Consider the following 14,054-nt stretch of genomic DNA (forward strand, 5'->3'; position numbering starts at 1 on the left):
CTTAAATGGCAACCTCTTTGAACAATGCAGGGTCACCTTGGGGCTGCAGAACAAGTGACACACTGCGTGATTATCCTTCAGAAGCAGCTGAGCAGACCTGGGACTTATCTTGCTTGTCCCGTCGCCATGTCCTGTAATTGCCATGGCTCTTTTGTAATTGCATCCCTCTGAGAGGTCGTAAGTAATGGATACTTCACAAGAGCTTTGCGAGAGCCTGCAGAGAAGACTCCCATAGAATACACACCAGCTTCAAAAGAAAGGCCCACAAAATACCGTCTTTCTGGAGCTCAGAGAGCTTCATTATCACGTCACTGTATTAACTCTTTCTCTTTATGGTACACAGTTCCTATGTGACACCTATCTATGTGCAATTAAGATAAAGGATGGCATATAGAGAGCATGATGACAATATCACCAGATATGTCTTCAAGACACACACACACACACACACACACACACACACAGAGGAAAACCTCTCCTCTGAGATGAAAACACCTTATAATCCTCTATTGTTTCCTTCCTTTTTTTTCTTTTTCTACAGATGGGCCTTTGTGCTGACTGCACATGTGTAAACAAGTAAATTCATTTCTCCAGGTGGAGGGATGAAGGAGTTCTTTGTGTGAACAGAAGCCTCTTGGATGCTACAGTTCAGTTCAGTGTATAATCCCATCATGTATAAATCACACAGCAGAGAAAAAGATTCGACTGGACAAAAGTCACATCATCCCAGGCAGGGAACGAGAGGGGTGTGGTTCAACAGTGATAGAAGATGAAGGGAAACTAAGTCAGATTCAGGAGTCAGGTCAGTCCCCCAGGCGGAACTACACAGACTGGTATGAGTTTTGATAATTCTAGTTGTTTCTTATCACAAGGGGAACCAGTGTCCCCAACAAGACTTCAAGCTCTTAGGGGTCATAGCCTCTGATTTTCTTATTTGATCTCCCTTTCCAATTCCTCTGTGACTTGACACTAACACACTCTTACTTGGGGAACATACTTCCAATTTCCTATTTCCTGGCTACCAGTAACACATGTGGCCTTTCCTGCAATTTCAGTCCATGCTTATATTCAGTAGAGCACTTTAATTTATGGGGTGTAACTATAAAGTAATGAGTCTAAAAAACATGATAAAGTGATATGCCTGGTTTTTCTACAAATATACAGAGTTTCTGGGTTACCCAAGAATAGCAGTTGCACTAATTTATTATGTAATTTCTATTTTTTTACCTACATAGTTATTACCCACTTAAGCAGTATTAGCTCTGATTAAATAATAGAAAATAGTTAGATGGATGGCTTTAAAACAAATGTCGCAGAATTTCCAAATCCAAATAAATGAATAATGTTCCTCAAAAGAGGCACCTCATCACGTTCCATACTTATTTCAACAATGTTCCTTGCACTTGAACCTTATCTTGAAATATTTCTTAAATTCATTCAAAGACATGTATTGGGCATCCACAGTGTACCAGACACTGTTCCAGAAAATTGTCTCTAGAATTGGAGATAAGAGTATCGACAAGGAAAAGATGGAGGACAAGGTCAAGTGTAGCAAATGATGAAGACTGGTGATGACGAAGGAGAAACGTCCAGGGTAGGCTGGGGATAGGAAGTGTTTGCTGGGAAGAGGGACCCTGAGCTGTTGGACAGGGTGGCCTGGAAGGTCTCTCTTGAGCAGGTGACATTCGAGGAAAGACCAGGAGGAAGGAAGGGAGGAAGTCTTCTAGATAGAGGACCAGAACTGTGAGCAGAGGGCACAGCGGCCACAAGCGCTCCGAGGGGATAAGCACGGGGTGTTTGAGAATCAAAGAGGCCAGTATGGGGGAGCTGCCTGATTGAGGAAAGTCACGGCTGGGGGGCCAGTGAGAGATAGGTGAGGGACAGCCTCGTCAGGTACAAGAAGGGCTTTGGCTCCCACACAGAGTGCGGTAAGATGCCTTTGCAGGTCTCTGAACAGGGGTTTTGATCTGACCAACATCTCAGCAGGGAACCAGGCTACCTGCTATGATGCAAAAGCCCCGAAGGGGCCCAGGGCAGAAACAGTGAGACCAGCTAGGAAGCCACTGCAAGAGCCCCAACAAGAGAGAAGGGATAGGGGTGGTAGTGGCTGAGATATGACAAGTGGTTGGATTTCGGATCTGTCTTTTACAAACTACCGTCACCTAGGAAAATCAACTGAATTACTTTGCATTTTCCTCTTCTCTAGAACTTCGGCAGCCTTCAAAAATCGACAGTGCCTTTCAAAAATCCACATGTGTCCACTGAAGGCATTCTCTCTCCACTATGGTATTTGTAGGCTGTGAACACAGTTCTAGAACAGAAGTTCCAAAAAAATACTCTGAGCACTGTTGGTATCAGGAAATAAACATATATATCCTCCCTCGAAATGATGTTTGCCCTGGTGGAGGTTATAGAAGAGTTGAATGTGAAAAGGTAATAATGGGATAGGGCTTGAGGTAAAAAGATACCCCTACCGGGGTCAGTCACTCTATGTGCTTCAAAAAGGAAAGCAAGACACATCACGGTTCCCAGTCCGCCACTGCTATCCTTAGAGTTTTAATAAAGGAAATGTACAAAGCACGGAAAACATGGCTGCCCCCACCTCCTCCACCATAACCCTGTTCTGCTCCACTGATAATAGGAAATGTGTCACAGGAGACCTCATGCAACCAGACTGCCTGAGATCATCACAGAGTCATTTTATAATCACAAGCCAGCTGTCAGGGAAATACAAACTCTGTCCTAGATGACAAGCCAAACCCCGGAAATAATCCACTCCTTACACATCTCCAATGTGCCAGACACTTTACCTATGTGCTCCTTCACAGACCCATTAGACAAGAAATGTTATCACCATTTTATGAGGCCAAACTGAAGCTCAGAGAGATGAGTGATTTGTAAGACCTGAAAACAAATCCATAAAAAAGGTGGAAGGTGACTCCAGGGCTGCCTGGCAACAAAGTTCTCCTCTTTCCTGTTTTGGGTTGCTCATCGCCAATGAGGCTGCCACAAGCAGAGTGAGTTGAAAATATGAATGAAGGAAAGTCTGAAGCAAACCCCTGAGACAGCCGCTCAGAACCCAGATCCTGCAGAATTATGGGCCAAGGTGAGTTTCCCTTTTTAAGAATCGTTAAGCAGATCGTAAATTTAAGAGACTGTTCCTGATAAAAGTTCAAACTCCGTGGTTTAGAAACTGTAATGATAATAATAGTAACCACTGAGCTGACTGATACTGGCCTAGGGGTTTCCATGCATTCCATGGGATCCTTGCCAAGTAGGTGCTTTTATCCACATTTCACCGACGTGAAAATCTTGTCAGTGATGTGACTTCCTCGGACCGCCCCATCCCCCAAAAAGGGCAAAGTCACACCTTGAACCCACACAGGCCCAACTCCAAAACCTGTGTTCTTTCCACTAGTTTGGTAAAGTGGTCAAGAGCACAGCCTCTGGGCCCAGATGGCCTGGGTTCAAATCCTGGTTCTGCCTCTTTTGAGCTGCAAGGCCTGGACAAATTTCCTGAACTTCTCTGTGCCTCAGTTTCCTCTTTTGTAAAATGAACATAACAATAGTACCTTATAGGTACGATAATAAACTTTATAGGGTTATTGTAAGGATTAAATGAATCAATCTATACAAAGCACTTAAAACAGTGCCTAGCACAGAATAAGCAGTGTTAGCAATAATTATCAGCAGTGCTAGAGTTATATTATGCAAAGGAACACAGAATTATCAGTTTTGCAAGATTATTAACATTTCTTTGAATACAGTGTGGCAAGACTACTACTGTTCACGGGACTCTGTCTGCTCACAAGGTTACCAGACCCTGGGTGATGTCATACCTCATGCACATGACAATGATCCGATTTCCTCATGAGGCAAGCATGTCATTCGATCAGATTGAAAAAAAAACTGAGATATTAATAGCCTTGTGCAAACAAAGTGTTTATTATACCTCGAGGCTTTTTTTTTTTTTAAGTGGGTTACTATACTCTGTGTCTCCAACGTGGCGCCAGAGTGAGGGTCAGTATTGAGATTGTGCGCCGTAAAATTCTGTACAACAGGAGCACAGTATAACTTTTTTTTTTTTTTCAGTAGCATTTTTAGCAAGTCTAATTGAACAGACAGTCAGTTTTTTTGGCTGACCTCTTTTATTTTACACACCCTTGGGCAATATGAGAAATGAGAGCTGAGCTGTGTGTGTGTGTGTGTGTGTGTGTGTGTGTGTGTGTGTGTGTGTGTCTGTGTCTGCACACACGCATGCTTTTGGGGTTAGAAAGAGGGGGCATCTTTAATTAACCCCCTCAGTGCTGTGCTTCCCAAAATGTGAGGATCTTCAAGCTTCATTTGGCAGCAAGAGAGTCCCTTAAAAACAGGCCTCCATCATCTATATTGCATTTTCATGGTAAAGCCTTAGGGCCATGTGTAGTTTAAAATCTTTTGCAGAGACGATATATACGTACAAAAAATGTCCATTAAAGTGACTGGTGATTCACGCTTCCCCACTAAAATCTTTGTTTACCTCTTTTGCTCCATAAACATCAATTCACCCTGTCATCCTCTAATCTGAAAAATCATTTAACATTTACCCTACAGCTTTGCAGCCAAAAATTTGACATGGATATACATGGCTTTGGATTTAGCCACTGTTTTGTAGCTCCGTGTCACTGGTCTCTAAAAATGAGATTTCATCACACTTGACAAACTAGTGACTGTCTACATGCAAATTCAAATAGGCCTTAAAATGCAAGTATTAAGGAAAGAGGTCAGAGAAAGCAGGCAGGACAGGATTTTACTTTTCTCTCCTTTGTCCAAGTTCTTATATCCTATAGAGCGGGGAGTTCCCTTGTCAGGCAAAAGTGTCAACTGAAGCTGGATGCCTATCTCTCTACAAAAAGGAACAGCTCCGTTGCTCCTCCTAAGGTCACAGCCAGGAAATCTAAGGTTCCTTTCAAATTCACTGAGTTTACTTCATCTCAGTACATTCATCTTCTATTGATTAATAGGAACCCATCAGCGGATTGTATTCTACCAAGCTACGGGACACCAACATTTGCGGCCTTATACCAGCTCCATGCAAGGATTTTTTTCCCATGATGCTTTATGATACATTAACCCAGTACATCCCATGGCCTCCCAGTGAACTATCTTTGCATGATTTTATTAGTGCTCTGAAGCTAATAAGTTACTCTTAACCTAACAACTGACTTGGGTAGGTAATTCAATAGAGGGTTCCTCCTCTTGGAGTAATCAAAGACTTAGAAGTCAAAATCTAAGAAATGACATGGAAGGAAGGGAACTGACACTCACTGAGTTCCCACTCTCCACCGGGCAGCTATAGACATTGTTTTATTTTGCCCCCGCAGTAAATACCAAGTGAATCAGGAATTATTAAGAAAGTTTAGATCGCAATGCCTGTGCGATTAAACACTACACCAAGCTGCCTCACAAAGGGTGAACAGACAACAGATATAACTCTGAATTCCCAGGGTGTCAGTGAAACATGGTTAAGACAGTTCAAACAGAGATTCAAGAAAATACTATGCCTATTAATTATCTAAGCCTGCTCCTATCTCAATCTGATTTAATCAGGTATGTCTGCTGTAAACGTTGTTGGGCTCAAAGGAATCTCTTGATTTAGGTAGAAGGCTCAGCCTTTTGGAATTATGGGCCTGCCCACCCAAGCAGTGCAACCAAGATGGCTGACTGCCCCCAAATTCTCACTACTCTCTTTCTGGAAAGAATGAGTTCTGAGGCATTTCTCTAGATCCTCCAGATTTTGCTCCAAGAGTGCCCTGGGTAGATCTTGATCAGTAGAAAGACCATATGGCTGAGAGACCATTCCCAAGTCTGTTCTTCCACCAGACATTGAGCAAGTGGAAAATGGAGGCTGGGTCTGATTTATCTCTAGATGGGGCACCAGTTATGGTGCTGGCACCAGGAGACACTCAGAGTGTGCTGACTACTACTCCACACAGTGGGTTAGTACAGCAAAGATGGCTGCAACTACTGTGACAGTTTTTTCATCAAGAAGTGGGGGCCTATTTCCTTTCCCTTTGAATCTGGGCTGGTCTGTAGCTCATTTGATCAATAGAATAAGGTGGAACTGATGCTCTGCCAGTTCTGAATTTAGTCTTTAAGTGGAATGGTAGCTTCTGCCTTGGACATTTGGTCTCTTGAGTCTCATGTAAAAAGCCTGACTACTCTCTGGGAAGACCCCGTGGAGACACCTGAGATTACCTGGAGAGGAGGAGGGGCTCAGCTGAGCCCCGCCTGCCAATCATGCCATCCAAGTTCCAAGCACATGAGCAAAATCTTCACAAATCTTCCAAACCAATTGTCACCTGAATAGTACCAACTGACCCCCCAGGGCCACATGGAGCAGAAAAAGTCTAGCCAAGCCAAGCCCAAGTTTCTGAAATGTAGCATCACGAGATGGAATAAATCATGAGCTATAATAAAATGATTGTTATTTGAGACCACCAAATTTGGGTGTCGTTTGTTATTTGGCAAACAGATCATTGAAATAGTTACAAAGGTACAAATCTTATTATTCTAGCGGTGGTAAAATTTGAAACAAGCAATACGTGTGAAAAGGGTATGAATTGGTGAGAAGCAGCTAAAAATATGAGAGCTCCAAGGTCCTCTGAGGTCAACACATTTAACATAAGTATTCTTTGGTGGTTCCATAGGGCCATGGGGTTATGGGTATCCTTAAATAAGTTATTAATTTCTCAGGACTTCATTTCTTCACTTGTAAAATTGGGTACTTGCCCCACTCCAAGATGGTGGGTGCCCTTACTCATGTTGGTGATACTCAATTTGAAGAAGATCCCCCTTCTCTGTTTTTTCTCTTTCAAAACTCTGGGCATGCTTTTAATCATAAATACAGGAGCCACTTAATCAAAGAAAGATGTATTCAAATTTCCACATAGGCTGAGAGTTATACTAGATATTGTAGGTTCAAAGGTATCCCCAGAGCACTGAAGCTTTATTTGAGTATATTCCAATAAAGGCTGCCTTTGGCATGAAGCTTTAAAAACCTAACTGTCATTACTATTTGGAAAAAGTTCCTTTTCATCTTTTTCCCTTCATTTACCAGAGGGCTTTATCCCTCTCCAGTTCCATCCAATATGGGTACATATTTGAAGTTGTGCCATGATCACACCCATATAGGCTATTTAGAGTCTATTAATATAACAGAAGTCAGAGATAGCAGGAGACAGTAAGGTTTTATTTTACTACCATTCTTCAAAGTTCTGACAGACTATTCTGTCGAGAGGAGAAAGTGGTGAGAACCCTGAGTTCCCTTGCCAAGTTAAACATGACTTCCGCAGAAGTCAGGTGTCCTAATTCTCCCAAGCAGGAAGGATCGATAGTTGCACAGCTCTAGACAAGACAAACTCTGAACTCACTCACAGAAATGCTGTCTTAGGTCCTTCCAGACCAGTATTCTGACTCTCGAAAGAGCACTTTTATATTTTATGGGACAAAATGGCCACCAAAGCTTGGGATACACCTTAAATCTATGATTCCCAATGGAGCATGTTTTGCAGCTTAAATTAATACAACGTCATGTGTCAATTTTGTCTCTGGAAAAAAAATAAGAAGACCTCCTCATACAAACTTCATAGTATACTCGTAGCTGTGAGTATTCCCTGGAACAATACCTATGGGGTGCTTAGCAGAGAGTCTGGTACATAGGAAGCCAACTCTATCTGACACTCCACTAGGTGACAGGAAGCAGTGGCATGTTTGCCAGTCACCTTCCCACTCAAGGTGCTCACTTTAAGATTTGAAGGTCTCCAAGGAGAGCTCCTCAAGGACGCATTTTAATAAGTAAGAATTATTTTTCATGAACTCACATATAAACCAGTCTTTGAAAACTGTTTCTAAAACTTTAAACTTAAAAAAGTAATGATTGGAAAGGAGAAAAAAACACAACTTTAAATGTATTCTCTGAGATCTCACATGCAATGTTTATTTCTATGGTAATTCCCCATTTTCATGATAAATACAAAGACAATTCTTATCCAAACTGATAAAATTTCCAAATGTTTAGAACCCAGGACAACTACAGGTTTCCACATACAATGTCAATTCCTTTCTTTTCTTAAGTCAGCCCACTCGTTAGTCATATTGTCATACGAGCTTCCTTCTGAAATGGGGTCCTCAGGGATCCTCTTCAGTCTGCCTGGAGGGCGATATTTTCACCAGTCTCTCCTCACCTCCCGTCACTGGGCACCACCTGCCAGGTACCCTCAACCAGCTCCTTCAAGACCCTATCTTTGCACAAGCTGCTCCTTCCGCCAAGAATGACCGTCCCTCATCCTGTCTTAACAGATACTTCTCAAGGCCCCACCCAAATACCAACTCCCTGGTGAGCTCCTTCCAAGCTCTTCTCTCTGTGACACGATGACACATTTAAGTGACCTGCTTATAGGTCTACCTCCCTCACAGACTCAGGGCTCCTACAGCAGTGCTTTCATATGCCTAAGAATCACCTGGAGGTCTTGTTAAAAATGTAGGTCTGATTCACTGAGTCTGGGGTGGGGCCTGAGCGTCAGCCTTTCCCACAGCTTCTAGGTGACGCTGACACTACTACCTGTAGACTCCACTTCAGTAAAAAGCTTGTAAGAACACCTCTGGAATCTCAATCACTTGGCACTTCTTCACCACCACCACCACCACCATCATCATCATCACCATCCTCTTCTGACACAACTACCCAGTGACTTAGGGAAATGAGAGTCATGGTTGGGCTGCCTGAAACAATGGAAGACAGGGATGACAAAGGGTATATACGCTGAGGTGGAGAGGTGGAGAGCACTGGAAAGAGAAGACAGAATCAGAGAGCCAAAGGAGACAGGATGAAGTCAATGAGATACAGGAGGTAGCAAAGAGGAAGAAAACAGAAGAAAAAAGAGGGAAAGAGACGACAGTAGAGAGGAAAACAAGAGAAAAGGAGAGGAGAAAGGGACAACAGCCGTAGGATGAGAAGAGGAAAGTCAACTGTCTTGTCTCCTTAGGGTGGAATTGGGCCTACGTAATCTGACTTTCCAGATTAGAGGGTGGACTTCTGGACTAAAGCCCAGCCAAGGCTGGGTACTCCAGCCATTCATGCCACTGAGTGTGCTCAGAGCTGCACCACTTCATTCTAAAGGTTCTAAACTACCTGAGTGATGGAGGAATGATCTCTCCCTGTAAGAGGCGTGACAAATGAGGGCCTATGTCATGATTGTGAATGTACAGCATGGCTTACATCATCAACTTAGGAAATCTAAGACAGTAGAAAGACTTTTACCCTAACACTTCAAGCCGATTGTCCATTAAAACAACCCAAGCAAAACTTACCTGATACAGTTCGATCCGTTGTTCAGGCACTCTGGCTTTTGGGTTCTGTAAACGAAAGACTCTGAACTCTGCTTTCACCAAATTGGAAGCATTCTTCTCCATCGCAGAGACGTCAAATCGGACAATTCTGAAGTAGGGTCTGTAGAAAGTGGGCGGGATGGCATCTGTAAAAAGTTAGGGCAATCATTGAAATTGATAAAAATCCATTGTTCTCTCAAAAAAGACCGGGCAGCATGAGACAGTCTCAAGAAACCATAAGGAAAATATCTACAGAATGATTTCATTTTCAATGGCCAATTTAATACCATTAACAATTTAGCCAGAAAAAAAAAATAAAATAAACATGTGCATTTGGTTACAGGAGTAGCAGATTAATAGAGATTAACAAACCACTTCCAACTCCATTTGCGGGCATGCAGTTAACCCTATCCTTTGAAAGCTGACATAGCAGTGGAAAATCCTAGATGGTTATGCATTGGAGCACGTTCATGACAGTTGATGCCTGGAGAGAGCTGTCGGACTTGCATACACTTTAATCATGTGTGCCAAGAAAATAGCTTCTAATGGCAAACAGTTTGCCTGTATATTTTTTTTCCTTGAAATGTTGGCATCCAAATGTCCTACTCTCTCCAGGTTCGTGTATTGCATCTTTTTTTTGGCTTCAATCATTGGGTTTTTCACACACATGTGACCAAATACACCCTCTAGTGAAGTTATGGTGAGGAAATTTGAATTAAAAAAAGAAGAAAAAAAAAACTATGCCCATATACTGGCTATACCAAGTACAGTCTTAAAATCCTTTACTCAAGAATAATATCCATTGGTGTGAGGGAATCTTGCCTAATGAAGGGAAAGAATCAGCCCCAATTCCTTCAATTCTGAGCCATGTAAAATACATAGACGTAGCGCACACAACAATGTCATGGGTTGCTAGAGTTTTGTTGTTACTTTGCAGTCGTCTGCCGCTGCCTTTGAAGATGGCCCTAAGGCAACACCAAAAACAAAGCATGTCCTAATTCTGTCCCCATGCCTCCTCTACAAAACCCATTTATTGAGCACCTACGCTGGGCAGGCCACTGGGTACAGATATGTCTACACTCTTCCAAACTCTCCTGAAATTTGCTTTCCTTGCACCATCCACCTCAGGTGGTTCGGTTACTTTCTTCAAACCCCTCCTCAGTGACATAGCTTTATTATAACAGACTCATTCACAGTTGTTGATGACTCTTGACAAAGGTTTTTATTACTTCTGCATTATGTTGGTTTATTTTTTTTTCCCCCATGAAATCTGAAGAATCTTGAGGGCAGAGAGACTGTATTTGCCAAGTCTTTCTTTTCCCCACATACCTACGACTGGGCTCTCACACATGGAGTTCACCACATACCCACTGTTTGCATAACTGGTTATCAACGGAGCCTTGACAGACTCAGGCATCTGCTGATTGGCAAGACTAACTTCTTATTAAATAAGTGAGCCATCTTGCTGATCTTAAACAGAAATAAATACCTTTCGTGATTTCTTGGGAAATCCATGCCCTGATGGCTACATGGAAAAAAATGCTAGAAACATATCAAGATTTTCTCATCTTAAGACTTCTACACTTTTTTATCCTCAGAGCTAGAGAGTTGGGCCCCATCCCTTTCCCCAGGTCCTAGAGTCTCAGAAAGCAGCTTATGGGGATGCAGTGAATTCTGATCCATGCTGGGCTCGATGGTTGCTTCACAAACGACTGTGTGAAGTGAGGCTTTGTAGCACGTGAACCAGAAGGCTCAGAAACAAACAAACAAGCAAACAAAACCCCAAAATCTAAAGCATCGAGGTTTCGGAGAAAAGAAAGTATTCGTGCCAACACAGTAATGGCCCAGGGCATTACTACCGTGAAATAATTGGTGGACAGTGTTCAGGCGGGCAAACATTCATATAAGCTGGAAGGTTTCTGGAGCCCCCTAGCATAGCAATTTGAAAAGGTAGCTGCTAGGAAGAAAACAATCTTTCCTCCGTACGTGCACACTCCCAGGTGACTGGATGGGCTGGTACCAGTCTAACCAGCTCAGCTGAAAACAGGCGGGACACCCAAGCAGGAAAGCCTGGGAAAGGCCAGGCCATGCTCTGGCTTTTCACACCCTCTAGTTTGGCCAGAACCTTTCAGAGGCCTAGTGGCTGCATTCATCTCCCCATGGCCTCCCCATTAGACAGCAGAAGCTGCAAAGATGCTTTGAAAGAATCTACTGGAAGTGCAAAGCTCAGTCAGTGTGTTTCCTGTCATTAGGAAGGGTAAACATGTAGTTCCCTGCCCCCCTTTCCCTTTCCGTGGGACCCCCACAGGCCTTTCCACGAACACCCACTTTCACACCCACCAGCCCCAATCTTATCCTTCCATCAAGTGTGTAAATAAGTGCTCTTGAGATTTATTTTTATTCTCTTTTGTGTTTATTAAACTTTGAGCCACTTTTTCCCCCCTTTCTGGTCTTCTGCCCATTCACACGCTTTCTTTTTATGGCTGTCACGGATCATGAGGTCAATTTTGTTTCTTCTTCTTCTAAGCAAATCGTCCAATGATCCTGTCCTAGGCTTTCGAGCTTTGAAGGGACGTTTGCAAATATTTACAGGAGTAGGTTGGTAGTGAAGTGTGGTTATTCTGCTCTGCTCCCTACACATTGGCACACAGCCCACCTCCCCTCTGGCTAGCAGAACCGTTGCGGCTGTTTCTATTTCAACTGCCTGATAACACAAATCCGCGTTTTTGGTCCTTGTTTTTAAGTAGAAGCAGTGACTGCACGAGGAGAAATGATGGCTCAGCAGCCCCCCACCCCGCACCTCCCCCAGCCACTCTGCTTTGGTCTTGTCACCACAGTGAAGCAACCGGGCCAGCAGGAAAGAACAGCAGCCATCCACACATCTCTGCTCCAGCTCGCTTTATAAAGACTGTCGACCAAAGAACTGACCACCACTTGCAAAGGTGGGTCCTGGCTGTCCCCTGCTGTCATCTGCTATGGGTCAAGAGTCCCCTGCCTGCCGGGTTGAGGAACTTGAATGATTTGCCAAATGTGTCTGTGTTTGGGAGGAGTGGGGGAGGGGAATCACAGCAAAGTGCTCTAGCCTGGTCTGTGACCCTGCCCTTACTTCATAAAAGCTTCTGGATGCCCGGTGTGGGGCGAAGCGAAAGCAGTCCATGTACAGCCAGCCGGGACGCAGCAGGCTCGCTCGCCAGCTCAGGGCACCAGAGCGGCAGGGGAGGTTTTAATGGCTTGTGCAGCCCTGATCCACCCACTTAGCCTTGGAAGAATGGAGCTTTTTCCTCTGCCTTCTCCAAGAACTCATTTAGAGGGAAGGGGAGTTCTCTCTCAAGTCCTCTGGAATTCCCATCCCGGTGCCTACCCCATCGCCAGGTGGTCGGGTACTTGTACTTGACCTTGGCCAGCTTACCCACACTCACGTCCTGGCTGGCTCTTTCCTCGCCATTTCTGACCCACTTTTTCTGGTTCAATCAAATCGATTTTCCTTCCTCCACACTTTGGACTGATTCAGACCAGGAGGCTGATTCTGCTCCTCTTCCCATGTTCTCCCCTGTGCCTTCCTCTCGGGGAAAATCTTACACAGAGAAGACTCCAGAACGTCATCAAAGGAATGGTGTTCCCCTCACCTCAACGCTGGCCACACATCCCTGCTGAATCAAACTTTGGGGAAGTGGACAGAGGCGGGAACATGAGGAAATCTAACTGGTTACTTGTTTGCAAATTCACAGTACGCAGAAAGCCTAATTATAAGATTTCATCACAAGCTACTTTATATGCATTGTATGCTGACTTATCTGTTCCAAATCATTTATTAGCTCATTGTATATTATCTTCTCCCAGTGTAAGCACCTTGAGCAGTTTATAAACGGCTCTATAGACTCTAATTCCTCTCCTCTGCAGAAAGAAATTACAGTCACCAACATATTCTCACTGACTCTCTACCACCATCCTGTAACATTTCATCTTTCTATTAAACCCTGATCATCACAAAGGACGACAAGAGAATCCTACTGTCCCCCAAATGTCTCTGCATCAAGCAATTCCACCTTCCACTACGATACTTGTATGACCATTACTTAAAAAAAAAAAAAAAAAAGAAGTTAGTGAAGAGCAAAAACTGAAGAAAGGTCTTACAACTTCATCAATATGTGATGAGCTCTGACAGAGAACATAGATGTGGGGCCCGAAAGAAATCCCCCCATGATGCCCAAAGAGGCGAGGCCCCAACAATCTAACTGTTGTTTATTCTCGACTAGGTTGGTGACATCCAAAAAAAATGGCAGGAAAGAAAGGGTGACAGACGTTGGGATCTTGGGTCCAGGATCTCTGGGTATTTGTTGCCTTTGCTAAAGCATTGGTTCTCAAAGTTTGGTCCCGGATCTACTGCGTCAGCCTCTCCTAGGAACCTGTGACAAATACAGATTATCCAGGAGAGTCTGACGACACCGTCAGAGTGTGAGAACCACGGTGCCAAAAATACTGGTTGACTCCTAGCTGGGGAGAGCAGTGCCAGGTCACATAGCAAGCTGATAGGGAGAGGCCAGGGAATGAGAAGAAACAGCAGTTAGCATCTACCAGTAGCTTCCTTGGAGCAGGCACCAAGCAGAACCCCCAAGGGAAACTGGGCACTGGTCTCAGTGTCCTTGGGGAGTTTCCTGGATGAGGCAGAAGGTCAGTAGTTCAAA

At 43.8% G+C, this 14,054-nt stretch overlaps 1 protein-coding gene across 3 annotated transcripts in view; it reads right to left on the bottom strand.

The window, feature by feature from the left end:
- The window catches only part of TGFB2 (transforming growth factor beta 2), a 74,527-nt gene that overhangs the window by 16,845 nt on the left and 43,628 nt on the right, over positions 1–14,054 (bottom strand). For all 3 annotated transcript variants that reach the window (XM_019742637.3, XM_019742716.3, XM_019742790.3), the window contains one exon: positions 9,352–9,515. In XM_019742637.3, the coding sequence (XP_019598196.1) occupies positions 9,352–9,515 (164 nt within the window). The remainder of the gene's footprint in view (positions 1–9,351; positions 9,516–14,054) is intronic.

The sequence above is a fragment of the Rhinolophus sinicus genome, chromosome 6 (assembly GCF_057876585.1).
Source record: "Rhinolophus sinicus isolate RSI-liver-muscle chromosome 6, RSI-T2T, whole genome shotgun sequence".
NCBI classification, from domain to species: Eukaryota; Metazoa; Chordata; class Mammalia; order Chiroptera; family Rhinolophidae; genus Rhinolophus; species Rhinolophus sinicus.